At 48.6% G+C, this 27,365-nt stretch overlaps 9 protein-coding genes across 9 annotated transcripts; 3 read left to right on the top strand and 6 right to left on the bottom strand.

The window, feature by feature from the left end:
* Positions 1-232: 232 nt before the first annotated feature.
* F5B22DRAFT_423614 (uncharacterized protein) lies at positions 233-1,649 on the bottom strand. The gene has a single exon (XM_047971666.1). The coding sequence runs from the start codon at positions 1,367-1,369 to the stop codon at positions 494-496; it is 876 nt and encodes a 291-aa protein (XP_047834652.1). The 5' UTR covers positions 1,370-1,649; the 3' UTR covers positions 233-493.
* A 309-nt stretch (positions 1,650-1,958) lies between these two features.
* Positions 1,959-6,248, bottom strand: F5B22DRAFT_423512 (uncharacterized protein). The gene is made up of 4 exons (XM_047971665.1): positions 6,050-6,248; positions 4,052-5,998; positions 2,868-3,991; positions 1,959-2,810 (listed from the first exon to the last, which is right to left on the bottom strand). Exons 1-4 carry the CDS (start codon positions 6,071-6,073, stop codon positions 2,123-2,125), a joined length of 3,783 nt encoding a protein of 1,260 aa, XP_047834651.1. The 5' UTR covers positions 6,074-6,248; the 3' UTR covers positions 1,959-2,122.
* On the bottom strand, positions 6,249-8,053 carry F5B22DRAFT_423511 (uncharacterized protein). The gene is made up of 4 exons (XM_047971664.1): positions 7,517-8,053; positions 6,928-7,441; positions 6,503-6,864; positions 6,249-6,443 (listed from the first exon to the last, which is right to left on the bottom strand). Exons 1-4 carry the CDS (start codon positions 7,776-7,778, stop codon positions 6,424-6,426), a joined length of 1,158 nt encoding a protein of 385 aa, XP_047834650.1. The 5' UTR covers positions 7,779-8,053; the 3' UTR covers positions 6,249-6,423.
* Positions 8,054-11,579, top strand: F5B22DRAFT_423458 (uncharacterized protein). The gene is made up of 3 exons (XM_047971663.1): positions 8,054-9,335; positions 9,412-10,335; positions 10,395-11,579. The coding sequence occupies exons 1-3, from the start codon at positions 8,329-8,331 to the stop codon at positions 11,431-11,433; spliced, it is 2,970 nt and encodes a 989-aa protein (XP_047834649.1). The 5' UTR covers positions 8,054-8,328; the 3' UTR covers positions 11,434-11,579.
* Positions 11,580-12,107: 528 nt separating this feature from the next.
* Positions 12,108-13,780, bottom strand: F5B22DRAFT_592580 (kinetochore Sim4 complex subunit FTA2-domain-containing protein). Its single transcript, XM_047973936.1, has 2 exons — positions 13,299-13,780; positions 12,108-13,244 (listed from the first exon to the last, which is right to left on the bottom strand). The coding sequence occupies exons 1-2, from the start codon at positions 13,494-13,496 to the stop codon at positions 12,549-12,551; spliced, it is 894 nt and encodes a 297-aa protein (XP_047834648.1). The 5' UTR covers positions 13,497-13,780; the 3' UTR covers positions 12,108-12,548.
* A 71-nt stretch (positions 13,781-13,851) lies between these two features.
* F5B22DRAFT_423409 (uncharacterized protein) lies at positions 13,852-15,496 on the top strand. The gene is made up of 3 exons (XM_047971662.1): positions 13,852-14,666; positions 14,720-15,144; positions 15,199-15,496. Exons 1-3 carry the CDS (start codon positions 13,907-13,909, stop codon positions 15,343-15,345), a joined length of 1,332 nt encoding a protein of 443 aa, XP_047834647.1. The 5' UTR covers positions 13,852-13,906; the 3' UTR covers positions 15,346-15,496.
* Positions 15,497-15,564: 68 nt separating this feature from the next.
* On the bottom strand, positions 15,565-16,556 carry F5B22DRAFT_592578 (uncharacterized protein). The gene has a single exon (XM_047973935.1). It carries the CDS (start codon positions 16,416-16,418, stop codon positions 15,648-15,650), a length of 771 nt encoding a protein of 256 aa, XP_047834646.1. The 5' UTR covers positions 16,419-16,556; the 3' UTR covers positions 15,565-15,647.
* Positions 16,557-17,212: 656 nt separating this feature from the next.
* On the bottom strand, positions 17,213-19,722 carry F5B22DRAFT_633991 (uncharacterized protein; the record flags this gene model as incomplete). Its single annotated transcript, XM_047976917.1, has 8 exons — positions 17,213-17,263; positions 17,427-17,455; positions 17,523-17,563; positions 17,628-17,734; positions 17,802-17,940; positions 18,005-18,620; positions 18,691-18,959; positions 19,019-19,722. The coding sequence occupies 8 exons, from the start codon at positions 19,720-19,722 to the stop codon at positions 17,213-17,215; spliced, it is 1,956 nt and encodes a 651-aa protein (XP_047834645.1).
* A 1,139-nt stretch (positions 19,723-20,861) lies between these two features.
* F5B22DRAFT_423346 (glycosyl hydrolases family 18-domain-containing protein) lies at positions 20,862-26,709 on the top strand. The gene is made up of 4 exons (XM_047971661.1): positions 20,862-22,499; positions 22,571-22,929; positions 22,998-25,648; positions 25,708-26,709. Exons 1-4 carry the CDS (start codon positions 20,961-20,963, stop codon positions 26,526-26,528), a joined length of 5,370 nt encoding a protein of 1,789 aa, XP_047834644.1. The 5' UTR covers positions 20,862-20,960; the 3' UTR covers positions 26,529-26,709.
* The last annotated feature ends 656 nt before the right edge of the window (positions 26,710-27,365 follow it).

Below are 27,365 nucleotides of genomic sequence, written 5' to 3'. Positions count from 1 at the left end.
CACAGCTGCATGCAGATAAACCCGTTGCAGCAGTATATGCTTATCTTTGCAACATGCATTGCTTAATACACTTTCATGGTTTAATTGCTTGTGGCAGCGGAATCAACTCCGCGATCAACCCCTGACAATGACCAAACATCAATCACGCCAACCGTGCGAGAAAAGTGTTTCAATTCCCCAGAGTTGTGCCCGCTATGTGACATGGGGTTTGCCTCAAGACCAGAAATGCAGCTACTCTCAGGCTCGTGATAGTGATCCAGGACCGCCATGTGAACGTTAATGAACGATACTTATTTATCAACGCGTAGTTCTTGTTGTCATCTCTGCGGATATCAATGATTGCGTGATACGCTAAGACACATAACTAGAACACACTACATCGAGATAGCAATAACCCAGAATGACTGACTCCACACCACAACGATTGTGCATCGATAAATCAATCTAAAAGGTAGGGAATAGTTTGTGCATTCCAGTCTCCATGCTGAGACACCTACTCCAGATCGGGGATCAAGAGAAGCTCAGTACCATCCCTACTCTCGAATATCTCTTGGGACAACTTTCTTGCCCCTGAGAAATCCTGGTCCGTTCCTGCGTAATTGACCGAGATTTCGGTCGGAATCGGCGTACCGTCCGCCAATGTCACCTTCTCAAGCGATACGTTCTGCTTCGTCTTCTCTGTGGCTATATCATATCTGATATGCATCAGCTGGAAGGCAAGAACGAAATCCGTTGACGTTTCGAAAGATACTCGTCGGTACCGCTTCCAGAGCACCTCGAGTAGCTTGGAGTCCGCGTTGCCCGCGGATTCGGACGAACCAATATTAGCTCCTGCTTTCAACAAGTCGGTAAATTTTGAAGAAACACCCTTAGCGATTTTCAAGCCAGACACCATGTATAAAGGGATCTGTTTAGCTTCCTTGGCTGACAACTTGAACTCGTTGATGTAGTCCGCTACCGACCGTGACGCAAGCACCTTCTTGATATAATCATCCCTAACGTCAAATGAGTGTGTCTCCAGAGATTTGATCTTCATCACGTCCGCGGAATTGCTTAAACCATGGATGCTGAGGTCGACATCTAGCCCGATCCCAAGGTTAGCGAGTAGGCTTGCCCAGATACCGAGACGTCCGCTGAAGAGATTTTGGGAATTCTGTTGAACGTCCCCTTTCCTATCCACGGCCTCGAGATGGTCCTTATCAATCGGGGTGCGATCGTAGCGATTGATGGCAATTGGCTTGGCCCCGAAGGGCCTAGTTAGTATATCCCCAAGCTGAAGCTGGCCCTGCGGGGGGATTGCTGCAGAGCCCTGGACTTCAGGAGCTGGGGGGATGGAAAAGTTTGGGGCCACCACGTAAGTTTTAAACATGGCGGCTGGGTTCGACTCGAACTGATTGGGGCAAAATATGGACGAGACACAGACGAGGGATAGGATTGCTGCTTGTGTGGCTCGAGGATAAAAGAAATAAAAGTTCTGCTGTAGGAGAATTGCCTTAGGAATATAATGAAGGCGCAGCACGCAGCTGAAAATGTGGCGTCAAGATGCCCTAAGCGACAATACAGCCCAACAATACCAATACCCCGCATAATGATTATCTCGCGACCAACCACGGTGGGAACATAAAGCCATGGAGGCCTCTGTCTTAGCTGTCTATGCTCTAGGGTGCTTTTAAATTCCCGCATTGTATCCTAGGCAAGGGACAATCTGGCCCGGCTAAGATAGCTCTATACGTGGTTATAATGGCCCAGCGCTTGTGCTATGACTCATCATGGCAAGATGCCAGCGTTGATTAAACTCGGTTTGAAGGACTATATATTGTAGTTGAATAGCCGGCAGTTTGACTAAGCTATTCAACGAGTAATTACAATATCAGCAGATTTCACAGCCGAGATTCAAAGCAGCTTATGCAGATAGTGAGCCACTACCATATAACACCGATAATGAAAAGCTAGGTCAAAGGCAGGGTAAAAGAGCGAGAATATCAACGGACTCCTGTTTCAGATTTTCTGTAAATACGGAAGACGAGATCTAACTAAGCTTCATGGAAGAAGAAACGCATCAAAGTCCGCTGAAATCAATCGATTAGGGAGCTGCCTATCGATTCCTTTTTACAGTCCTCTTCTAGCGAACTCGAATCATCAACTTGTCCCTTGATACAGGCTCTATTCCGTCCATATATCCGACTCCGAGACGCTCGAATATGTTGTGGTCGCCACTAGGTGCAACAATGAGGAGATAATTTGCACTACGTGGTCCAATTTCATCGGAACTAGCCTTGCTACTTCCGACAGTAATGCACTTCAGGTCTTCCCTCCTACCATGCTCGCCCTGATCCCAAACCACCGTTAAATTGTTGGATTCGTCAGAAGACGCAGCCTGGAAGTCAAAGTCCCACGCTTCAGCTATGAGTTCGCTGAAGTCATGGCGCGGGGTGTAACAGTTCTTGTTCCAGGCGATAGTGTCAGGCGGCATTTCCAGATAAGTTATACCACCAATGTATGCTTGCCAAGACCAGCTTGGAATATGTTGCTCTTCAGGGAACTCTATTCGCTCCAGTGTCTGTTCGGGGCCCCGGCGCCAGAGGAGGCTGCGGTGGAAGAAGCGCTCGACAACTCCGTAACCCCCCGCGGATTTTAAAGATAGCAAGACTCGCTTCTCCAGGCCCTGGAAGGCAAGCAACCTGTCTGTAGCGAAACTGAATCTAAGCAACGAGTACCGTTCGTAGAACTGTTGGTAGGTCTGAACAGGGTGTAAAGTCTTTAGGGACCTTGCAGGAAAGTCTGGGTCGCCTAGGATGGCTGACCTCCAGCTAACATGGCAGAATCAGTAGAGTCGAAAAAGCACGATCACAGGTTTGCAGACTTACTTTCCCAACTTGGTCAGAGTCTCGCAGCGGATGCCTTCACCGCATTGCCAATATGTCTGATTAGCCGTGAAGAATATCATCCGCCGCGACAGAATGCGCTCCTGAAAGGCCCAGCCTCTCGAACTCAGAGGCGACTCTTCTACATCTTTGCTAAATTCATCGATTAGTTCGCAAACATAATAGATACCTCCGTTCTCTCTTTTCATTTTTACCGCCTCCCTATGTCTTCGCGGTTTCAGAAATCCATCATTGATGCTAACAGCGGAGCTTAGCGAGACGGTGCAGTGAGACCCTCGGAAAGCCTGGTCTCTTTCCATAACATCTGCTGCTGTGTCGAGGTCGCCGTCGTGGATAACACAAAGGGCGTCGATCCAGAGATATGGGATGCCCATTTGTAGAGCAACCAGAGCAGCATCACGAAACGAAGGCGGCAGCTCGCTGGTGGGTGTGCCGTACTGGAATTGTGAGTAGTTACTCCTATTAAGCCTCCATTTCGCATTGCGCGAACCCCAGACGTACGAGAGAGTGATATATGACTTAGGCTTGGCCACCATTGTTATGGTTTCGATCAGACGTACAGTGGGGGCGTCATCACCCTCTACAAATAGGATTCGGGTTGGAAAATAACGATTTGATTTATTTCCGGAGATACACTGGTGTTCGAAGTCGCAACTTGCCAGCCACTGCCTGAGGAGGTGACGGTGGGCTGCGCTATCAAAGTCATGTAGATTTGGGAGTCCGATTTGAATCTCAGCTGGTATTAGACGTGCTGTCGGAGACGCTATTGAGTTTATGGGGTCTGAAACCATGGATAGAATAGGAGAGCCGCTTGTCTGGCTTTTTATTATTGAGTCATAGCGTTTGAAATGAATCACACGAAGGTCCAGCTGCCTCGGATCATTACGGGTAAGGGCATTATACAAGAGAGAGCAGAGACAACAATAGGGGGCAGTTTCTTGAAGGTACTTTGTCGTGTAGCTCATAGAAAATTCGGGAACGCAGAAATCAATTTCTGTGCAGTAAGCACAGACTCGGTCTGCATTTCGCCCAGGGGTGGTTGGAGTGGCGAAAGACTGGAAGAACCGACTGGCAAAATCGTTGTCTGTGATATATTCCCAAGTATCCTAAATGTCCAGAGTCAACTCATCGGCTCGTGCCAAAACTTACAGGTGACATTGACCTACCTCAATGGTATTTCCCTGTGTGTTACTGTACTCTTCCGCCGCGCCCGCTCGAGACAGTAGAGGCAAGCGCTCGGGTACAGCTAGCACGTGAAGAGCACTTGGTTTCAAAATGTCTATATGTTGACCTGTTCGCAGTCTAGTTTGAGTATTTTTATGACCTGGTATAGGGCGGCGATAGAGAGCTGCTCTCGCTGATCTGGGAAACAAGTATTCGGGATCTGTCTGACATTTGTGTAGGATTAGCTCTAATCGTTTTTGTAAAAAATGGGCATCCGCTCGAACGTTCGACATATCCGGTTGGGAATCCATCCCTATTGTTATGGTCAATTGTTCTGAATTTGACTGTTCTATCATGGACAATGGAGGCTTCGCCGATGATGTGCGGACCACAAGCAGATGAGTCTCGACGAGTCTCACGAGGTCAGCAATTGCTGAATCTCGCGGCCAATCTGGATTCTTGGATATCTCGCCCATCCAGAGACTGACTACAGGGTGCACCTCAGCCTGCAATCTATGGTAATCGCCTTGTCTCGTTGAATAAAATGCCTCTCCAATGGTATTATCTTTGGAGAGAGCCCGACTAAACTCGTTTAGTCCAGTTGGCCCGTATAGCAACCAAATGACGAATTCCATGGTAACACAACCCATCGACCATATGTCATATTTTCGTGATCTCGGCTGGTTATTGGAGACGACAGTCTCGGGTGGCTCGTAGCGCATGGTCCCAACCCTTGTCGTGGTTGGGGCCTGTCGAAGTGCCGTTGACTGGTGGTGTGTCTTGGCGAGCCCCAGATCACCAAGCTTGAGGATCCCCAGGGTAGTCCGGTCTTTGAATCTTAGGATATTCTCAGGCTTCACATCTCCGTGCCTCCACCCGCCTTGATGCAGTGTATATAGGGCGCTAGCTAGACCGCCCAGTTGTTGCACGGTTTCCAGTATTAGATGCGGTGTCAGGGGCCAGAACTCTGTTGTCATCCAGAATGCTCGCAAGTCTTCTCCATCTGCCCAAGGGAATATGAAATACCGCCTTTCTCCTCGGACAATCGAGGCCATCGTAGTAATCAAGTGTTTGTGTTGAAACTCACGGAGTGCTTCGAAAGATCTCATCTCATGCTCAAATGTGTCGCGGATGTCATCATTATTAGAGTCCGCTCGCAGCTCTTTTAGCGCGACGCGAAGTTCATGTCCGTCCTCGGCTGGTATAATCCCATTATGATGGTCACGATGCAACTCAACTTCATAAACCTCACTAAAGAACCCCACTCGGGCGTCCCGGCCAACGTGGACAAACGGTAAGATAGCTCTGACATCCAATGTCATGTCACGATGGTAAGGGGTGAATGAGGGTGCAAGAAACTGCCACTGCGCATGGTAAAAAGCTGAGATAGCCGAACGACGCCATGGCTTCTCATGGAATACCTCCAGTTCCACCTCATGTTGGCAATCTTTCCTCGTTGAATGATTTTTCATCCCTCCGCAGTTGATGAGTTCTCGCGGGAGGGGTAGGTGACGGTCTGTGACGCCCGACCGTCGACAACTCTCAAGTGCGTCACTAACATTGATCATATCAGTGTTTACTATAACAATAAAGATTTTTCTCGCCTTGGTTAGGACAAAGTCAACGAGAGATTGAATTTCTTCCGTATTAGCCCCCAAGTATGTCAGCACCCCCAAGACGTTTTCAGATGTGACTAGTCTGTCGAGGCTACCTTCAGGGAGAAATCGTCGGCCACTGTCAAAAGCACTCTCAACAAGGGAGTCATTTATCTCATCTCTCAAGTGGGACGATGTAGCAACCGAAGAGACTGAGTCTTCATCACGTTGGTCTAATACACCTTCTGCTAGTGATGATTGAGTCGTCAGATGGCCTCCGATAGCCGCGAGAACTTCATTCTCGGGTCTGTGGGCCTCCTTTCTCCGATTTGGCAATTTGAAGGCTTTTTTCTTCTTTAACAATCCAATATCGCTTCAAAGTTTTTCGCGGATGAAGTGACTTACCAGAAAACCTAGACCAGGAAACATGATCAGTATTATCGAGCCTTGAGGCTTCTCTTGCCCCTATCAAGCTCTCCGATCTCACAGATACGTTTTTATTGCTTAGGATTTCGATATCTAATTTAGGTGAGCCTGAAGTACGGACGGACAGTGACATTTTGCTACTGTTATCTTCTGCTGATATTCTGTTCGAGATCTTTTGGCCATCCATAGAATTGGAAGACCCGCCACGTAGAGTCTCACCGTCGATGTCTTTCAGAGATAGGAAAGCTATGTCTTTGAGATCATTAGCAATATGCCTAACAAGTATTTCTCTTATCTCTAGTTCTTGGGAGGTTGGGCCTTCGAGGGAGATTGGCACTGGTATAGTCGTGGGTTTATCTGCAACGAAACTTTCCTGATATTGATCAGTTTTCGAGTACACGGATTGCCCCTGTATGCCCTCGTCGATGGTACCTCTGATAGAGCCATCTATTAAAATATGCTGATGACACAATGGACAAGTAGCAAGTCCAATAGATGAAGTTTCCACACTTCTGTTCAGTATGAAGTCTTCTTGGGTCCAAAATGCTTCTCCTCCCTGCACAACATTTTTATGCGTTTGTAGCTCATATGAGGTATCAAATTCTTGCCCCCCGGAGGAGAAAGTAGTGGCATCACAGCGCGATTGATCAAGTTGCTGTAGATTCTTGATCCAATCCTCATCGTGAAAAAAGTCCATGTGGTCTTGCCACTCATCGAACTTCGAAAAAAGCATTCGCGGGTGCTCACAGCCAGCAAGGCAGACATAGGGCTGTAGATCTCCTAGAAAATGTTTCCTTAACGGCGTTAGATGTGTGATCTTGGTGGTATTCCTTAACAGGATATGTTACTGCTCTTACCGCCACCATGCGATGTTCTTCAACTTAGAAACCTCCAACTCGTTGTAGCACCAATCACAGCGCTTTGTTTGTGCATCACCATCCCCTTCGGGTGGAGCAGGATATGGATAATTGATCCATGATTCGGATTGCACCGAGGACAGAGACTCAGTCTCAGATGAGTCTTGATCCTCAACGGCCTCGAATCCTCGGCCCGGTGCTGATCTTACATTTCTGAGGGATAACAAAGCTTCCCTTCTTGCCACTACTGACCTCTCTAACAGCCTTAGAATCGACTCGCTCAGCCTGGGAAATCGACTGAGGATTAGCCCCCGTATAACTAGGGAGTCGTAGATGATCGGAGGTGCGCGGCGTTGGCTATAGCCATCTTGTTCAAACTCCCGCCCTACCGCCGTGGTATAGTCCTCGAGCCGAGCGACTGAGTTCGAGACGGTACTCAGAATGTCATTAGCAAGTACTTCCATTGCTCCGTGCCGGGTGCCTTGGTCTGTCTTGTGGCTCCTTATCTCAAGAACTTCAAGGTAAAAAATTAGTGGAAATGATTAATACATTTCTTTCTATTGAGGCCTAGCATGAAACGTTAACTCACTACAATGAAGGTTGGCCTCAATTGAATTGATGAGTTGCCGGATCAAAACGCCCTTATCGCCAACCATGTATGTGAGGCTTTCATGGAGCCGCGGTATCCAGGCTTGAAAGCGCCGGTGAGAATCCAGCGTGACCTCGTATTCATTCCCTTGGCGGCTAGGAAATTTGGCCAAAAGAGCTTCAAAAAGACCGTTACAGCGCTCAGTCCCATGCAGCAAGCCGCCGTTATTTTCATTTTCGTTCTCGCTCTCCTGGAAGCCCATTGCAACAATCACTATGAGTCAATTCCACACAAGCATAATGACAGGCTCTGAAGGGTCAAGCGGGGTAATAATGCATGCAGGCAGCACTTCATCCCTTACGTAGCTGAACACCCTTGGCACCAGCCGCCAACCAAGTAATAGGTCAAGGCTTGGGGTTTGCGTAATATGCCCTTCCACGGTCTCGCAGTTTGCGTCCTATACGCAGTGTTATTGTCTTTTGAGAAGTCACATAATCTCAGATCACTAGCTTCTCCGACTTTGCTGCCGGCTCCTTCAAAAGAATTTACCTGAGCTAGCTGCGACTGAGCCTGGGAGGCATCTCAATATTTTTTCAGCATGCCACCAGGAAGATAGTCAGCGCTAGTGTGCTACTCTGACAAGGTAACTTGCCCCCGCTTGACGCCACCCTCGGCGGATATGCGAGCCAATCTATCGTTCCCATGCCGCCATTCAGTGAGATCAAGGCCCTATCACTCCTCTCAATCTCGGCTCAAATGCTGCCACTTCCCACATAACGCGCAAAATTCAGAAGGAAAAGTATGGTAACGAGATGACTCAAATCTCTCAAAATTCTCAGATCCTTGATCGATTGATAACCGAGTGGCGTGTCTTCATTGACGTTCTTCCTGTTTTTTCCATAGGCATTCGAGAGACATGGACACTCATCAGCGACCCCAAGAATATGTGCATGGGGGGTTTGGATGAGGCTAATGATACCTTCGACAAACACAATGTCCCCTTCGAAGAAAAACTTCGAATTCTTAGTTTCTATTTGGAGGAAATAGAAAAGATAAGGCCATTAGGCCTTTTGCGCTGGGATCGCTTCACATCATGCAAAACAAACCTAGCTAGTCTGCTCGATGCATTTGAAGAACTGGTGCATGAGGAGGTTCTTGACGATGAGGCTAGCAGTGACGATGCGTTCCAGGACGCTGCGACCGACGCAACGCATGGATCCATTATTTCGGCAATATCTGGCCTCTCTGCTTCCGTAGTTTCCTACTTTTCGCCATACAAGTCCTTCTCTACGACAGTGCGGGGTGTAAATCCCGATCCACCATCTCCGTTATCGCGAGCCAGCAGCTTCGAGAACGAACATAGTCCAGTATACCAGTATCCTAAGCTTGAAGCATTGGCTATCAGATTCCAACAACACGGAAAAGAAACACATCTATCCCTACTATGCCAGCAGTTTATCCGCATCAGTCATACCCACGAACAGGTTGACGAAATAAAGAAGCGGACTATGTGGCTTTACAAAAGCTTCTCCGACGCTAACTCGGCCGCCAACCTGCCCAGTCGGGTTAGCATTCGTACTGAGGAGACAACTTGCCATTGGGACTACCGTCAGCCTTGGAATTCTTCCTCGGACCTCTTCTATCTACTAGGTGAAAACGCAAACGAAGACGGCCATCTTGTAAGGCTTCAACTAGACGGACGCGGCCTTAACCGTCGAGAAGCGAACAATTATGTGAGCTTTTCCATGTTCATATCTAAGTGTCCGAACCTGCTTCCATCCGAAGAATGGAAGGAAGGGGAGTTCATTACCGTTCCGAGGTAAGCGGTTTTATCATGGCTAAACTGGCTGTCTCGAATTCAAGAACCCAGTTATAGTGCTAATATGGTTTGTTAGTGCAGTGGATGAGGACGAGGAATTTTTTCTCTGTGATTTTGCCATCAGCAGCCACTCTCCCGAAGTCAAAAGAATCTTGTTTACCACGAAACTCCTTCTAACTCCTGAAGAGCCGCGTATCTCCCGGTCGCCGTTTCCCGATGCGTATCCAACTATATCGCTTGCCGAACTGCTCGAACGCGGTGTACTTTTCCCCGGGGAGCGTTGCCTGTTTGAAAAAGAGGATAAGGCTGTGCTGGCCTTCTCCATCGGGCTTTGTCTGCTTCACCTATTCTACAGCTTGTGGATGCGCCAGGAATGGACCGCCAACTCTATCCACTTCCTCCACAAGCGGACAAGGACGGGGTCACAGATCTTCAACATACATTTTCCGTACATCGCCACCTCCCTTTTTCGCAGCAAGCCCATCAAAGAGCTCAAAATTACCACAGTCGGGTACCGGTCCCATCTGCTATCTTTCGCTCAGCTTCTAGTCGAAATTGAGACGGGTTCACTCTTTGTGCCGAGGCAAGGTGAATCATTCGAGATCCAGTTATTAAACAGAGCACAGTACATCGAGACACAGGGTAATAAAGGATGCGCGGAGGCCATAAGAGGATGCATTGAGCTCACTAAACCCCCATCTAAATCCGGCACCCTCCCTCAACCTCGATCAAAAGCTACTTCAAGGTCAAGGCGAGCAGCTAGTTCAGAGATTTCTTTCAATAGCTTGAGGAAGAGTATATTCCAGAATGTGGTTCGGCCCCTTGAAATCAACTACAGAAAGTCGCAGTCTACAATTAAGAAACACAGATATGGGCCTTTCGATATCCCTGGGCCAACGACAAGTGCTGTGCAGCTACCAGCTATTGCATGTCACAGAGATGGCTCTATATCGGGCAGTATATTTTGTTTTGATGACCTCATCCCACCAACAGCTAGTGCGTACGTTTGCGCGTTTTGATGAAAGTAGTCGCAACAGTCACTAATTCTCATCTGTTTAGCTTAGCCGAAGCCCGCGCCAATATATTCTTTGATAACTTTTCCACCTTCAGGAAACACTTCATTATGCCTAAGATGATTGACCGCCGAGGGGGGCGGAGGAGGATGAGAATTGCAGTGCTAGATACAGGTATCGACGAGGAGGACAAGTGGTTAGATGAAACACTCTCCAAGGTCGCGGAGATAAGAGAAAATCAGGGATTTTGTGGTTCTCCAGAAACAAACCCAATTAAAGGCTATTGGCCGCACAAAGACGACGCCATTGATGAAGTTGGCCATGGGACGTGGCTAGCCTATCTTCTGCTGAAATACGCGCCAGATGCTGATCTCTACATTGCCAAGGTTTCTAAAGGTATGAATTTCAGCGATACAACTAAAGTCGTCGATGCTTTCAACTGGGCCCTCAAGGAAGAAGTGGACATCATTAGCATGTCGTTTGGATCACGCGAGCACATCGCCGCTCTGGAAACTGCCATCGTAGACTGCAAAGACAAGGCCATTATCTTTGCTTCGGCATCTAACTACGGGCTCAACGACCCGCGAACCTACCCCGCGAGAGACGACCGCGTCATATGTGTCCACGCACTCGATGGATTGGGAGGGTTGGACTCCATCAACCCCGCGACCGAGGCAAAATCGAATTATGGTACACTGGGACTCGGAATTAAATTAAACTGGCAGGGCAAGGCGGAATGCCGCTCAGGGACATCATACGCGACTCCAATTCTTGCGGCTATCTCTGCGACCCTTCTGGACTGGCTGCACTATCATTCCGAGAACACACAGAGCACCCTGAGCCCGGCGCAGTATACCTACTTGAAAAGAACAGCTCGGATGAGAGAGGTTTTTGAAAATCATATGTCTGAGAATCGAGGAGACTTGCTCTATATTGCTCCTTGGATCTTCTTCAAGTCCAACGGGCTCTCCAAAATGGAGGCCATTGTGAGTGCGGAGAAAATGGATGAAGAGAGGAAATATGTCAAGGAAAAGGAAATAACAATCATTGAAGCTATTAGGGATAAGTTACCGATCCTTTCCTAGCTAGAAGTTGTGTGAGTCATTGGCGTACCTTGTAGAAACGATTTATGGATCCGATATACCTTCTAATGCATTGTGTTAATACAATTGATAATTATATGTTATCAAGCCCTAATAATTTGAACCCACAAAGCAAACCTTGATTTATGGTCAAGCTCTTTTCCATTACGGCGCCTCGGACTGCTTTATAAAACGTTTGATTCGCGACCGAGGTCTGTACATTAGTCGATGGGGCTCTAAATGGTGCTACGATAGGCACAACCTCCATTTGTGTAATAACGCCGCCGCAAAAACCAAGTCAGTTCTCATTGACAACATTAGGGTAGACCCAACCCTTATGCTCAGGTTAACCTTAAGCATTGTACAAGTTATCGATTTTATCACCGAGAAGTAGATACGGAGCGGTGTAACCTTATTACGGAGATTGTTGAAATACTAGGTTATGAGTGGTATACGGTATAGTATATTGCCTTAAGGAACAGTCTAGGTACAGTAGTGTAGGAAGGTATCTCCGTTAATATAGACAGGTGCGTTTGGGTCGCTGTACTCAACCGCCGACTTGTACATGCCTGAGACATAATTCCAACAGAGATCGTCTGTTAATAAAGAGATCTCCCAGGGTACACTTACAGGATAGAACTTAGACTTTAGATTATCTAAAAAGACTTCAAATAATCGCTTCTAAAGGTAATGCTAGTTCCATTCCATTGACTTCACACCTCCGTGACAGATTTTGCTTCGGGATTTGCAACAACAGTCAGGAAAATGTACCCGGCGGCAGGTATTGGTAGGAAACCCGATGATGTGAGAGAATTGCCATTGATCAATAGCAGCCTGGCCGATATCTGAGAAGGTGTATAGTCCGGGGCTGATGACTAGAAAGAACCTGCTCCGAAGGGCAATGGGGGCATAATCAGTCTAGCTAAGTAGTGCGCGATGCCTATCCAGGAGATGCTCCAGACCCAGACAGATTGGACTGATATTACAGGTAAGCGCGATGTGGTTTGAATGGCCATATCACGGATGTGTAGACTTGTATAGAAATGAACTAGAATGAGTTCATCTGGTACAATGTGTATGTGAAATCAGGAAAATAAAGCCACAATACATTAACGACCTCATGTAGAAGCAATTCTCCGTCGCTTAGGCAGTTCACGATCTGCCCACTCTGGCTTTCCTTTGCTTCGTAATTGATGTTCCGACTTTGCTAAGACCTTGAGCCGCGTCTGAATATTTTCTTCTTCAATCATATTCTTGAAGTTGACTGTATCCTTCAACCTAAAGGCTTTAGCCGTATTCTCCCTCTTTCCTTCTAGGAAATCTAGAAGTTTGTGTGGCTCGGTCCAAGATGAACCAAAGTCCACTAGTCTATAGCCAATGAAATTTTCTGCCTTGATATCCATGTTATAGAGCTCCAAACAGTTGTTGAGTAGGCATACACTTCTCCAAGCTCTTCTGATATTCCTAGCATGAATCTTGAAGGGGCTTTTTTCAAATTCCTTGACGATTGCTCGAACTCTAGTATCTCCGCCAAGAGCTTCGCACAGCTCAGGGTCTAGCAGATGTTGGTCCAGATCAATGCCTTCTTTTTTCAACCAGCGAGAGTCATCCTCGTCCAACAGCAAGTATCCGTAGCACTTCACTGCCGTCTGCTCTGTGACCAGACGTGACTCAAATCCTTCTTGTATCCTCCCGTAAGCGCGACATTCTGCATAAAACGGATCTGTATACCAAATTCCCTCTTTCAAGGGTAATGGGCTCTGTAGGCACAAGTCCCGATAGAAACGATTGAGTAAGGGGTGGCTAAATTTGAACTAATACACGTGTTACTGAAGGGAATCTTCTATTATTGTTCAATTCTCACTTACAATTTTCAAGGCATACTCTTTAGATCCAATTGCCACGTGAAAAACGTATCCGTCGTTTTCTTCACGGTCCACATCAAGTCTTCGGATCCATTTGATTGTGTCGCTGGGATCCCGATTGAATGGATTGAGCTGTGGGCCCCCGCCAGGGGGAAGCGGGGGAGGGTCAGCGCGAGAAGTCAAGCCTCGGCGTCTGGGCATGCTTGATCTGCGTAGTAACAACTAGAAATTCTAGTTATGACTCCATTGACTGTGGAAGATCGTAAGGCGAAACTCCAAACTGCATATATGAGGAGGAATTGCACATTCTTATCTTCCGAAAGTAGGTCATCTGACAGATCAGTGTGTCATTAAATTGATGTCACCACGTATGTTCATAGACCAATAGATTCGTGAAATAAGCAAAGCCTACGTGCCTGATTTGCCCAGAACGTGTCACGAAGTAAGGGCGTGCATATCTTCGGGATTTGAAATGCGCAGAAACCCTATCAGCCAGCCATGTAGGAGGCAAACAAATCGCTTAAGACTTGGTCCATGTGAGGGGTACTCTAGGTTCCCCCGAAAACTCCATTACCGCCCTCTTTTACTCTAATCATCAACCGGGTTCTACCATGGAGAATCGAAGAAGAGCGCAGTCCGTATTGGAATTCCTGACGGCAAAAAACCCCTTGATTACGCCTGTCGATGGAATGGGCGGACGAAACGGATCGCGACTTGATTATTACTGCCCCAAGGCAGTCAAACAGTGGGATGAGTTTGACTACACATTAATAGAGACCATATATGGAGGCAAGCTTATGGAAGAAGTGCAGAAAAAGCGGCGCAATCTTCCACATTACCCGCATTTGGACGCTGAAGTTGATCTAAGAATAGGGAAAGGGGAACCTGCCACGCGTAGTCTGTTCAATAAATGGAACCACACAATTGTGCTTGCCTCGCTCAGGGCCGTCCAGGATGTCTTGCATCCGTGTCTGTGGCGGGAGAAGACAGGGAAAACCCTATCAAGCAGTCTGCGGGCAGAAAAGGCCAAGAAGGCTCAAAAGAGCATTAGAGAGAGATCCAAACGATCTAGACAGCCAGATGGAGGTTCTGTGTCACTGGGGGAAGTGTTACTAAAGAAGCCGCAAGAAAGATTCCCAAAGGAGTACAAGCCAGCTGCTAACTGGAATAGCAAGAAGTTGCGTGAAGGTAAATTCACGCATAAGGACACAGGAGAATGGCTTCAAGAAATCGAGCTTCTCGTTGACAATAACATTGCGCCAATCCGTCAAGCCTATACCTACTGCATTGACTATGGATGCCGGTACGGTTGCATACTTACGACATCAGAGGCCTTCATTTTCAGAATCAGGCCTCGAGGAAACCATAGAAGTAAGGCTATTCCCTGCATGTTCTGTCATACTCTTGTCTCTAACGGCGTTCAGTGTCTATCGATTATGATCCCTCAAGTTTGGATCAGCTTCTCGAAAGGGTGAAGGAAGATGGTTTAATGGAATTTGTTTCAATTCCATGGGCGAATGGCTGTGACAATTACCATCATGATTATAAAGAATTGACTGTGAACCTAGCCCTCTGGTTCGCACACATTCTTGCAGGTAACCACAACAAGCTAGACTGGAAGTACCGGAAGCTCAATGAGGAGGAGCTCATACACGCTCCACAGCAGCCAGAGGACCAATCCGAACTGAACGATATAAAGGCAGAGAAGCGCAAACGAGTAGCGCCGCCCCGGGCTCGGACGGCTAGAAACAAGAGGAAGCACTATGAATACGCCGAATCCCAAAAACAACAGCAGAACGAAGACGTAGCAAACTTCTCATTTCACGGAGTGCCAATACCGCAACCAACGGTGAGCTAATCAAAAATTTATATCCGGATTGAAACAACTAATGATGAATTGAAGGTGCCTGCCAATCATTATGCAGCAGGGATTCAGTATGATAGTGAAGAGGATAGTGAAGAGGATAGTGAAGAGGAATCATATTCGCCGCCTATAAAGCGAAGACTGAGATCTGCTTCACAGCGTTCCGACAGCCGATCTATCAAGTAACGACATCAAAATTATGCGCGTTTACAAGAAATGAGCTCTTCGGGGGTGTAGTTCAGATGGAGAGCCATTTCCAACAACTTTCGAGACGGTCCGTAACGGACGCGAATTTACCGAGGGTCAATACCTGTCGCGAAACTAGTTCACGTATGACGTATCATCATGGGAGAATGCAATATATAGAGACCACGATAACAGTAGTTGAAGCGGCTAGAGTAACCTCATTTATGAACGTTTCCTTTTTTTCGTGTTCCTAAGCCTTTTCAATTGCCTTCATGAAAACTATTACTACGTCCTGTGTCTATTTACCAAGAATTCCAACCCCGTGATACAGCTTCCTCCCACGCTGGTGTTGTCACATTCTCCATCTTTAGGTTTGCTATTTCGAAAATACTCAAACCAACCAAATCTAGCCGTGTAAGGGAATCATCCCCCTTGCTTCTCTGAATCATTTGCTGGCATCTATAGGAAGGAGCCAGAGTCTCCGGTTCGTCCAACCCCTCAACCAGCTCGGCATATCGCTCCTGGTCTATGGGGTCAAAGAGGACTTGATCCATCATCTGGCTACCCTGGCGCCAATTTCGGTCCCGACATATGTAGAGGAGTCCATGATAAAAGTCGCAGCTAGGATCATTCATGTAACTTGGTACGAATCCGGGCAGGCCCAAGCCTTCGCCGCTCCGTACTATTTCTTCTGGATTCTCAAGATCTGGGATTTGCCGCGTGTAGTCTCCTCGAGCGAGTTTCTCAGCTCGGTAGTGTGTAATACATCGTTCTTGCTCAGTGCTTGTAGCTGAGGGTAAGAAGAATAGATCCAGTCGAATGCGACGTGATTCGAGAGGGGTGTCGCGCTGTATGGCATCTAGCAACTCCTCAGGGCTTACAGTTTCAGGCGACGCGTTGGGGTGAGTGAAGTAAATAGCGACACTGTAGAGAGGCGGGAGTGGACAGCTTTCCCTGCCTTGAAAAACCATCAGTGCTCGAGAGTTCTTGTGGTCTTCATAGGGGATGACATGGGTCTTGATCATATAAATCCGACCCATCAACCCTGATCCGCCTCGCGTGGGTCCCGCCATGCTGAAATCTGTTGCTCGGCCTCTAGATTTTGGAAAACAAATAATATGTTCCTCTAACCTTGACTATTCGATAGATGATTCCCATCCCTTTGAAGGGATTATATAAGAAATATAAATGGAAGAGTGCGGTGGTTGGATAGGATTGGGGGCATCTCATCTAAAGTACCGTACTTAAGTAGGTACCTACCTGCGCCCAGGTGCCAAGTATAGGTAGCTGTCGGCCTGAGTGCCCCGCTAAACCACTGGCCTAAGGGCCCCCCACTGGGGGCACTAAAAATATCTCTACAGTGCTCTACTCCGGTACGTACCTATGCTACGGTACCTAGGTACTCGCCTACCTACCTACCTACCCGTTCCCTCACATCATGGTGCGCTCACTTTTCTCCTGCTGATGCAGCAAAAATCCACCCGTTCATCCGTCAACAAAACTAGGAATGCAAGAATCGTATCAATTCAAATCGGTTAATGTGTTCGCATAAACTGCCTCATGCGCTATCCTACAAACGAAGTTTACAGCTCGCCAAGGTCATTGATACCTGTGACTCAACTCAGGATGATACCCCAACACAATAGGCATTGCCAAGCCAGAAATTCGTCCTGCAATCGTCCATGACGGCCGGGTTCCTGCGCTCCCTATGTCAGTATTGCGCCCTTCTCGAACGAGCCGCGAATTTGTGGGTGCTGAGGACTTACCACTTCAAGAACTGCTCCAGGGTGATACCGTATTGTTTCGGTACTGTATCACAGCCGTCGCCCTCTGTAGATGAACACCACGAGGTTAGCGAAAACGGCGACTACATGCGCCGAGGGCACGTTCCAGATTTGGAGTCTAGAATTCTGAGTTGCTAGGAATCTTTGGTACTCACTGTCCACAACATGCCACTTGTTACAGTTTTCTGGGCTTCCCGGGAATGTCGGCCCAGGCGGTCCTGGGTTCGTCGAGGTAGGCGAAGGCGACGAGGTTGATGTCGGCTCTGCCGATGTGGATGGCTCGCCCCCAGCCGGTACCTCGTCGATGCTAACGCAGTACCGGTAATCTGGATCATGAAATCCGGACATCAGCTATCGACGATGTGGCAGAGGGCAGGGGATGCCTTATCTTACCTAGCCAGAGATTTCTGCAATCTTCACCGACTGCCGGATTCCTGGAGTAGAAGTATGTCAGAACACACCGAGGCATACGACAAATGGTTACGAGTTCCTACATACCATTTGTAGAACTGGGCGATGGTAATGTGGTTTCTCTTGAGGAACGTCTCGCATGTCATTGGTGCAACTATGGCTTCGTACTCGACACAGTCTTTTGTGGCGCCCTCCTTGATGGTTGTCAGCAAGTCCTCACGCAACCTTTCCGGATACAGGGTATATTGATAGATAACCTACTCTGATGGGATATCCAGATTCCTCTGTCTCTTGCGGCAATGGAATTGCCGTTATTGTTGCAGAATCGTATGCCGCCATACAATATCGAAAATTGACGTCTGGGGCACAGTCACTCGAGTTAGTCATGAGCGAAGGATTCCTAATCAATATGTGAGCTTTTTATTGCTGAGACAAGCAGTCATGAACTTGAGTGTCATTCTTACCAATTCGCGAGTTGCTCGAGCTTAATGCCCCATCCGCCGGCAAGAACCTCACACGCCGAGTGATTCGGCCAATAATACATATCAACAGTCAAGTCCTCCCCGTTGATGTAGATAAAACAGTCTGTTCGTGTTCCCTTGGCAAGAGGAGCAGCCGTCGGCAGACCTGTTATAGCGGGTGCAGTGAAGGTGGCCTTGGGGAGGTTACTATACGGCATGTCTGAGATAGTCGACCCAGGAGGGATGTAATCTGGGTGGCCTGGATACTGGTTAATGGGGCCTAAAGGTGCGACACAGTAGCTCTCGAAGGCAAACAAGTTGGTGCAGTTCGCGTTGACGCCCTGGTTGAGGAATAGGAAATCTTCGAGGCTAATGCTAAACTTTACGATGAGCAAATTACAGTACTCATCTGGTTGGACCTGGTAGTAATTGGAGCAGTTCTTCGTAGTGCCCTGGGCGATATCATCTGGCACTGGCGCTGCTGTGGCACTTGGGGCGGGCGTTGAAGTAGTTGGTGCCGGTGCTGGATTGTACTCGTCGTCGCCTGGTGGGGTGACGCAGATCGAGTCACCAACGGACTTGTCGATACTCCTGCACAGCGTATCCAAAACAGGGTTCCCTGGAATGAATGAGCGTGAGTTAGCACCTTTCAGCCCTATACTCTGCGTGAAGACGTGGTTATATCTCACAAGTGTATAGCTGAACTTGACTGATACTATGAGCCTTGGCAATAGACACACAAGTATCATTGGCCCGAACAGTATACGTTTCGCATTTATTCTGAATACACAGATCGCCACTTTGTGGGAAATCTATACAGAAAGCTGAAAGGCCGTTGTCGGCTAATAACCAGGCTGTACTGACGCCCTGAGATCGAGACACCGATTGGCATGTGTCGCCAGACTTGAGGCTGTAGGTCGAACCGGTACACTCGGCAGGTGTATCGGTAATCGTAGGCCTAGTGGGTAGTTTCAGTCTCCATGGTGCTCATTCACATAAGGGGTACTAGGTACGCACTCGGGAAACAGCGTGGTCGAGCTTTCTAGAGGAAAGCTAGTCTTGGAGCAGCTCTCAGTCAAACTGCTGTAATTCGATTGAAGAGCGTAACCACCATTGATGGGCGATCCCGCTTGGAATTGATAGGCCTTGATGACACAGTTGTCGCACATGTCGGGCGAAGATTGCCGTCCTACATCGTTAGTCTTGCTAGCTGAGATGTCTGGAGAGCAAACTTGGCACTTACTGACAATGGTGCTCATGTTGGTCCTCATCATAGGCGTAGACTCAGCCATTCCGATAGACATCTCATGCGCAACAACATGGCACCAGCGACCCTCATCCTGGATGCATGTCTTGTTGAAATGGTATTGCAACAGGGTTGGTATAAAGGAGACCGGAGCTTTATTCACACTGGAAATTTCGTATGTGTCCTCTGGGCCACAGGCACTACCAGCTTTGACAACATACTGGCTTAGGTCGACTGCGCACGCCGAAGTGCAGGCTTCTTCCAGTGAATCTGACTCAAACCAGTCTCCTGTGAAAAAGGCACTGACCTGCTGCGGGCAAGATGTGAGGTCGGTTGTGAGAGCACCGACACACTTGTCAGATAGGTTTTCAGATGGAAGGGTATCTTGTCTGATGAACTGGTAACCAAGAGCATCTCGTATGTGAGCCGCAACTACCAGTCGCAGGATGGCCGCTTTGAACGAGTTCGAAGACATAGCCGCGATAGAAGCTCGAAGGCGAGACGTATATCACGTCACACAAAATAGAGACCGCACAGAGAGAACACAAGTCCCAGTTGATTGATAGTCTAGGGGACAGCCGGGCATCTTGAATATGTCATTGGGACACGACGGACTCTGGACTTTTGATCCCTAGGCATCCAAACGGCACCATCAATGCTTAGACATCACCATTGGCCGAGTCCTTTTGACTCTAATTCCATTCGCTTGGCGCTGAGCCCGTTATCTTTCTTTTTCATTGTCCAATTTCCGCTCATACGACCACATGCCACTCCCGATTGCCTCTTAGCTCATTAAAATCTCACAAGAGCCCTGTGACCCATGGTTTTGGATTTCACAAGTGCTCGGGTCAACAGCTTGGCGCTTGGCGCTTGAGCACATCAAGCACATTAAGCACAAGCGCGCCATCAGTCAGCTTACTTGCGTGTTGGTATGTTTTGGGTCGTTCAGGTCGCTCGCTAACAGAACGTGCCCAGCCTTATAGGGCTGACCATCTAAGCATCTAGTACAGGGCCCGGTGTTGCTCGATATCGCCCCCTGACCCATTTCCCCGCCTTTACGCCGTATCTGCGCCGTACCTGCATGCCACCAATGCATTGACGGTAGATCTTGTCTCTTTCCCCTGTCTACATATAGGGTTGTTTGTGGTATCATCGCGCATCGCCGCTCATCCTCGCTGTTGGAAACCAATCATCGACAGTCGCGAAGTTCCGATCCCGCTAGATCCTCGTGGCCTACACTAGCCCCAGGGGATGCGTGATACGCCGTGTGAGATTGCGTTAGTGTCGCCAGCTGAACAGCATTCATAAGCTCTGGTGAGGTTACCATCGCGAGTTTTCATTGTGTCGGCTACCATATGCGCATGATCAAGAGTCGTCGCGTAGTTTCCTATGCCTCCAAATATAGCTCGCCAAGTTTACCACTCATCCTCAAGCAATGTCTAGAACGATGTTGTGGAAATTTGCATCCTCGGCAGGGTGTAGGACTGCTGATATCACCCCTTGGCTGGCGATGATGGCGTTGTATAGACTCGAGGCTCGTGATCTCACACGAAAGTCCCCTTGGATCTGATGTATAAGGCGTCGACCTACAATTATCTCACGACGCCAGTCTCTATGATCAACAGTGCTCCTTACAAGAACTGAAGTCGGTAGCCACAGAGCCTCAAGTTGTTCCATGTTCAGGGAACAACTGGGTCGTGACTTCTTGCCACGATGATGTTCATAAGCTCCTTATTACTCCTGTACACTTTACTACCTATCACGACTCTTGCTTTCCCCTTAGATTTGGAGCACAAGCAGCTGCCTGATGCTCGTGATATCGGACAACAGCCTATCTGTGTCCCGATTCCTACCTTATTCAGTCGACAGGAAGATGTCGTTGCGAAGATCCGACCCAGCGATGGCATCTGTCAGACAGATGAATACCTGGCGTTCTCAGGGATAACCCCCAATCCTATGTTAGGATCAAGCCTCGCAGCCCGCCAGGCAGAAGACCCCTACGCCTGCGGCGAAAACAAGCCGTGTAGTAACGGTGCCTGTTGCGGCAAAGGTGGCTTCTGTGGCTACGGACCGAAGTACTGCGGTACCACCGGCACGTCTCCGAACGATGATTGCTGGAGCAATTGTGATGCTCATGCTGAATGCGGTCGCTATTCAGACCCTCCAAAGAAAACATGCCCGCTCAATGTATGCTGCAGCCAGCACGGTTTCTGTGGCACGACGCAGGAATTCTGCGAGAAGACTGATGACGACGAGACCAGCTGTCAAAGCAACTGCGACCAGCCTGGTAGCGGTGCTTCTGGAGGCAATGTCCAGAAGCGCGTCATCGGCTACTACGAGGCATGGAACTACAAGAAGAAATGTATTGGTATGAGCATGCAGGACATCCCGGTTGGCAGCTTGACACACATTTTCTATTCGTTCGGTTACATCCGCCCAGATACGTACGATATCATCCCTATTCAAGATGGCGGAGACCAAACTCTCAGTGAAGACACTTTGAAAGAATTTGCCAGTCTCAAGAGGAGAAACCCGGCAGTCAAAGTGACCATCGCTCTGGGTGGTTGGACGTTCAACGATAACGGCACCATCTGGCAACCAGTCTTTAGTGACTTGTCCTCATCAAAGGAAAAGCGCAGTCGCTTCATAGACCAGCTTACGAAGTTCATGAAGCGCTTTGGCTTTGACGGTGTAGACCTTGATTGGGAATACCCCGGTGCGTCAGACCGTGGCGGCCACAAAAATGACGGCGAGAACTTCACCAAGCTCCTCGAGGAAATGCGCGACGCATTTTCAGGCAAATACGAGGTGTCTTTTACGGCACCCACTAGTTATTGGTATCTACGGCATTTTGATATCAAGGGGAGTTCCGAGGCCGCAGACTTTGTCAACCTCATGGCTTACGACTTGCACGGAATCTGGGATGCTAACAATCCCATTGGTGCCCAGGTCTTGGCTCATACCAATCTCACTGAGATAGAGAACGCCCTGAATCTATTATGGCGTAACGAGGTGAAGGCCGGCAAGGTGAACTTGGGGCTAGGCTTCTATGGTCGGTCATTTCAGCTCTCGGATCCTTCATGTTACCAGCCTGGGTGTAGTTTCAAAGGCGGTGCTGCGCCTGGGCCATGTACTGACAACTCGGGTACCTTGTCGTATGCGGAGATTATGGACATCATAGATGAACACAACTTGACACCCTACTATGATGAAGAACACGCCGTGAAGTGGATCACATGGGGTGGCGATCAGGTATGCGTGTTGTGACTTACTTTGAGTCCTCTAGACTTCCTCTCAAGATTACTAACTCTTTCTATTTGTAGTGGGTATCTTTTGATGATTTCGACACGATCCAGCAAAAGATCTCGTTCGCTAATGGTGTTGGCCTCGGCGGTCTGTTGATTTGGGCTATTGACCTGGACACGAGACAGCTTGACGCTCTTGAAGCTGTCATATACCCCGAAAAACTCGGTAATATAGCAGCCGATGAGTCGATGGCCAATACTTGGGAACAAGCCGGTGAAGGCCATTGTCGTGTTACCGATTGTGGGACGACTGGTTGTAAGACTGGTGAAATCCCAGTCAAGACTACGCAGTGTAGTGACGAGAACTTCTGGACTGGAGAATATAAAGTACACACGCTGTGCTGTCCATTTGCTTCGGCGCCAGACCCTGACAAATGGTGAGCTTTGAACGCCACATCCCAACTCAGATTGATGCCTTTGTACTAACTGCGTTGCTCTCTTTTAGTCACTATAGGGGAGGGTACCCATGGTGTAACGGCCAATGTCATCCCGGCGAGGTAGCCCTTCAGTCCTCTCTGTATGGCGACTATGGGAAGTGCCTGGATGGACGCAAGTTCTATTGCTGTGAAGCCGAAGGTCAGGTTCCTGATTGTCGTTGGACAGATTGTGACGGGAGCTGCGATGCTGACACCGAGAACGAGCTGACATGGAAATACGGCGGTTGCAGCAAGAAGAAGAAGAAGAAGTTCTGTTGCAGCAAGGAAGAGAGCTGGAAAAACTGTGCCTGGCATGGAAAGCCGGGCAATTGCTTCGATAACCATTGCGAAACGGGCTGGCAAGTAGCTCTCAGCACAGACTATGAGGGCGAAGGTGAAAACTGCGGCTCTAAGGACCGCAAGAGAACATTCTGCTGCGATCCGCCCGACGGGAAATCTCCGTTCTTACCCGTTCCGCTTGACTACCTTTTCAAAAACCCGCCACCCGAGGAAGAAGCCGATACCGACTTCTCCCTCAAAGTAGATCCAACGTATGGTGGAACCAACAATATCCCATTCACGGAGGATCCGAAGAACGCGCCTTTTGGGTTCGTCGTCCTTACCAGTCCAGACGAGTTACAGGTGTCCTTGGACAAGCGTGATGGCTCACATTGGGAGGTCTTTGATTGCTTTGATGCCATTACGGAGGGAGAGCACACAGTGAGAATGATGTGTACGGACCTGAGTGAAACGTCCAACTGCAACAAGATCCATCTTGGCCACGGCGCCCCCGGAACCATAGTCGAGATGCCAGAGGGCTGCGGTCCCGGGAAGTATGCCGTAGTCAAAGAGATGAAACCCAGCGTGAATACGAAGCTGCCTGATCATTTAGTCAAACGTGGTGTTGAGGTGGTCAACACCATTTACGATTTGACATTTGACTATGACTTTAGGCGAGTGCCCCGCGACCTCGGCAACACCCAGATGAGGATTGATTTCAGCAACGAGCAAAAATATTGGGAACGCGTTGTCGACAAAGCTGCCTCGCACAAGAAATCCAGAAAACGCAGCCTGGAAGAATTCGGAGGCAGCCACCGCCGTTGGCTAGAAGAAGAATGGCGCGACGACGTCCACTTTGGAGGTCTTTCTCAGGAGGAGCTACACAAGAGATGGTTCGGAAGCGACATCGTCGATTGGCTAAAGGGACTCATCAATGGCGTACAAGGTGGACTCGATGTCAGTCATACATACAGCGAAGACTTCATTCTCAAAATCATAGATCAGAGATTGAGTTGTCCAAATTTTGCCGCCAAGCTGGATGTTCGTGCTGAGACACACATCGATATTGATGTCAACTACGGCTTCACCCTTATCGCCACGCTGGGAAGTCCTATAGATCTTAGCAACTCCTACCTATACTTCCGAACCAAAGGGGAGGCCAATGCTAAATTCATCATCGACGCAGCCGTTACGGCCTTCTTTGATACGGGAGATGTTCTCATGTTCTCGGCCGATAAATTCGGTGCTGCATTCTCGGTTCCCGGAATTGTCACCATCGGCCCCAATTTCAAACTCTTCGGAAGACTTGAAGGCCAAGCAACCTTGGGTGTGAACTTTGAAAGTCGCGTCAAACTGGCTGAGTGGGACGTACGCCAAACATACCCTGTTGCGAATGACGAGTGGGACCCCGAGGCTTCCAAGAGTCCAAAGAAAGACGGTACTCAGAGTGTTCTTGATCCCAAGTTTGACTATGGATTATCCCTCGACGGTCATCTCACCGCCCACATTAAGCCGACCATCACCTTCGGCATTGATTTCAACGAGGATTTCATTAAGTTAGACAGCTGTGCCGTCAATCTCGTAGCCGATGGACATGTCACCTTCCACGCCGAGCTGAAAGTTGGCAGCGAGTCGTCCTTCTGCTATGGGGTTGACGCTGGTGCCGACCTATACGCGACTCTTGATGCTCCGGATGCCTTCAAGTGGGCACTTCCCCAGTCCCCGTTCCCCATCACCAGAGTAGACGATGTGCAAATTTACCCTACCAAAAACGAACAATCTTGTATAGATTTATTCACAAAGCGAGATGCCAAGTTACAGTTCCTTGATTCGAATGCCACGATACCAATCTCTGCTCGATCTGGGCCCGATCTCGCTCTAATTGAGGACGGCTCAAGCCCGCATAATGTCATAGATAAGAGAGCAAAGTCATATGGCCCACTCGTTTCGCGTATAGATGGCCTCGCCTGTCCTGGTGAAATTGATGTTGGCGAGATCCCAAGCTGTCCACTATGCGAGGACGAGGATGAAGCCGGACTTACCAAGCGGGCTGAAGCATGTTGGTTTGACCCCGAAGCCAAAGGTGAAAGATGCGAGGCGACTTTATCGAATAAGCGCGACTCAGAGAACGAATTCCTGTTTCTAGGCAACAAGACATTGTCTATCGCTGAATCCGAGGGAGAGGCTCACTGGCTCGAGAAACGCACAATCAAGGAGGTGTCATGGCCCTATCATGGGGGACCGCCAATAGGTCTTCCATGCGGCACGTATAAGCGCTGTGGACTTGCCCACAAGCAACCTGGAGTCAATAAATGGTTTGGCTTCAGGGGTAGCGACAAAACATGTGGGTTAACCATTGAGAAGCTTGACATAGACGAGACAGACCCGTCTAAGTACGTTAGTAAGTTGTCACTATTCTTCTGGTCACGTTTTTGCTCAGAGACTAAAACCTGTGCACAGCCGAGCATATTTATGAAGTTCAGCTTCTTGGAATTTTTTGGATGTGGTTGATCCATGGTACGATGCCCGCCGGTTACACCAACGCGGGAGAAGACTGGGTGAACGATATCGTCATTGGTGGCCTCGGTGGGCAGAGGTCAGCACTTAGACATAGTCAATGGACTGAGAACTCGCTCTTTTTCGAGATGACGCACGGTCTGGGTGGTGACCACAACCCAGGCGGACTTGCACTCACCTGGGCCGGCATTAACGGGCGCAAAGAGGTCTTCTTTCACGGCAACATGCCAGCCTCGACCAATGACGATACTAACCTCAAAACTAGGCAGAAACATCGCCACACGGCAGCTGTCTTCTCATACATGCGTAGTAGCTGGATTTGGCCGAAGTTTGTGGCGTCCTCGCAGTTCATGGAGCAAAGACTACACGAATTCGACGAGCTTTACACATGGGGAAGTGAGGCAGACGAACCGGGCAGGCCCCAGCGAGCCACCGGGCAACCTGCGGCCGGCCTGCGTGACCTGTACTGCTACTGGATTGACGACCACTTGGGTAGCATTGAGGCCGAAGCCGAACGGTGGTGGAATGCTGCACGCCCCCAGTTCGAAGCCAGGTATGGTATGGATGACGATGGCATCAAGTGGCTCAGGAATGTCTTTGTGAAAGGGGGGCCCATCTCCATCGACAAGATGAAATTCCTGCGCACGACTAGGCAGCACGCGAGACCCAACCCGGGGAATCCTAAGATCTGGGCAACGAGCAATTATCAGGACTTATGGGTTGCCGGGACAGGAACTGATTTTGGCGCAGCAGGACCTTTCTGAGCAAACTTTTGTATACTATGAATAAGTCGGCGTTGGATACATACCTACTTATCTAATGATGACCTACTGTAAGATTATATCTAGGCTGTTTGTAATAAACAATCAACGCCCAGAATATGAAAGTACTCGAATCGAAAATGTCAGAACACCACTCAGCGAAAGTATGCGACGAAAAGTTTTAGACCCGAATACATTCCACTTTTGCTAGGGATGCTGTGCTGAGCTCGTAGCTAGATTCATCTTCCAATCATAACTGTGATTCATACGCACCCTGATGGATATCTCTAAGCCAAACATCTCAAAGAGAATTTGGATAGCGCCCACGACGTTTTTGTCAGACGGTTTGGCCGACACGCGTGCTGTAATGTCATTCAATCAAGCTTTTCTAACGACAAGACATTCCGCACACACATACACATGCCTCTCGGGACCGAGCGACTATCTTGGCATACAGGAACAGTTCATAACGTTCGCTTTCGGCGTACACCATAATGGCGGTCCCAATTCACATTGTATCATCAAGTGTCTCAGCTCGGCGCTTACCAATACCTTGCCCTACAACCCCTGCACTTGAACCTAGAGTGCAGATTTCAGTACTATTTATATTGTATAGATCGCAACCTCAAGCCACGGAGAACAGAACAATCAAATGCCAAGAAAAATAACTCTCATTTCATTCGCTGATGACATAGAATATCGACATGCTGCTCAACTAGATATGACCAACATACCCCCTGAGAAGCGTCGCGGGCCGTCAAACATGCAGATGACATTGATGCAGGAGTATTGTAACCAAAGGTAGCATTGTGGCGGTGTCACTATGCCATTGTAGAACTT

This window comes from Xylaria bambusicola (genome assembly GCF_022495145.1).
Source record: "Xylaria bambusicola strain CBS 139988 unplaced genomic scaffold F5B22scaffold_5, whole genome shotgun sequence".
NCBI lineage: Eukaryota > Fungi > Ascomycota > Sordariomycetes > Xylariales > Xylariaceae > Xylaria > Xylaria bambusicola.
This window is presented reverse-complemented; position numbering and strand designations above follow the sequence as displayed.

Excerpts from the sequence above, each read along its gene's own strand:
- F5B22DRAFT_423614 (XM_047971666.1), bottom strand. The coding sequence starts at position 1,369 with ATGTTTAAAACTTACGTGGTGGCCCCAAACTTTTCCATCCCCCCAGCT.
- F5B22DRAFT_423512 (XM_047971665.1), bottom strand. The coding sequence starts at position 6,073 with ATGTTTCCTGGTCTAGGTTTTCTG. Across the intron at positions 3,992-4,051 it reads CACAGGGAAATACCATTGAG|GATACTTGGGAATATATCAC; the intron begins GTAGGTCAATGT and ends CTGGACATTTAG. Across the intron at positions 2,811-2,867 it reads ACTCTGACCAAGTTGGGAAA|CTGGAGGTCAGCCATCCTAG; the intron begins GTAAGTCTGCAA and ends CTGCCATGTTAG.
- F5B22DRAFT_423511 (XM_047971664.1), bottom strand. The coding sequence starts at position 7,778 with ATGGGCTTCCAGGAGAGCGAGAACGAAAATGAAAATAACGGCGGCTTG. Across the intron at positions 7,442-7,516 it reads TGAGGCCAACCTTCATTGTA|TTCTTGAGATAAGGAGCCAC; the intron begins GTGAGTTAACGT and ends TTTACCTTGAAG. Across the intron at positions 6,865-6,927 it reads AAGAACATCGCATGGTGGCG|GAAACATTTTCTAGGAGATC; the intron begins GTAAGAGCAGTA and ends AACGCCGTTAAG.
- F5B22DRAFT_423458 (XM_047971663.1), top strand. The coding sequence starts at position 8,329 with ATGACTCAAATCTCTCAAAATTCTCAGATCCTTGATCGATTGATAACC. Across the intron at positions 9,336-9,411 it reads GAGTTCATTACCGTTCCGAG|TGCAGTGGATGAGGACGAGG; the intron begins GTAAGCGGTTTT and ends ATGGTTTGTTAG. Across the intron at positions 10,336-10,394 it reads ATCCCACCAACAGCTAGTGC|CTTAGCCGAAGCCCGCGCCA; the intron begins GTACGTTTGCGC and ends TCATCTGTTTAG.
- F5B22DRAFT_592580 (XM_047973936.1), bottom strand. The coding sequence starts at position 13,496 with ATGCCCAGACGCCGAGGCTTGACTTCTCGCGCTGACCCTCCCCCGCTT. Across the intron at positions 13,245-13,298 it reads AAGAGTATGCCTTGAAAATT|TTCAAATTTAGCCACCCCTT; the intron begins GTAAGTGAGAAT and ends CACGTGTATTAG.
- F5B22DRAFT_423409 (XM_047971662.1), top strand. The coding sequence starts at position 13,907 with ATGGAGAATCGAAGAAGAGCGCAGTCCGTATTGGAATTCCTGACGGCA. Across the intron at positions 14,667-14,719 it reads GCCTCGAGGAAACCATAGAA|TGTCTATCGATTATGATCCC; the intron begins GTAAGGCTATTC and ends AACGGCGTTCAG. Across the intron at positions 15,145-15,198 it reads TGCCAATACCGCAACCAACG|GTGCCTGCCAATCATTATGC; the intron begins GTGAGCTAATCA and ends GATGAATTGAAG.
- F5B22DRAFT_592578 (XM_047973935.1), bottom strand. The coding sequence starts at position 16,418 with ATGGCGGGACCCACGCGAGGCGGATCAGGGTTGATGGGTCGGATTTAT.
- F5B22DRAFT_423346 (XM_047971661.1), top strand. The coding sequence starts at position 20,961 with ATGATGTTCATAAGCTCCTTATTACTCCTGTACACTTTACTACCTATC. Across the intron at positions 22,500-22,570 it reads TCACATGGGGTGGCGATCAG|TGGGTATCTTTTGATGATTT; the intron begins GTATGCGTGTTG and ends TTCTATTTGTAG. Across the intron at positions 22,930-22,997 it reads GCGCCAGACCCTGACAAATG|TCACTATAGGGGAGGGTACC; the intron begins GTGAGCTTTGAA and ends GCTCTCTTTTAG.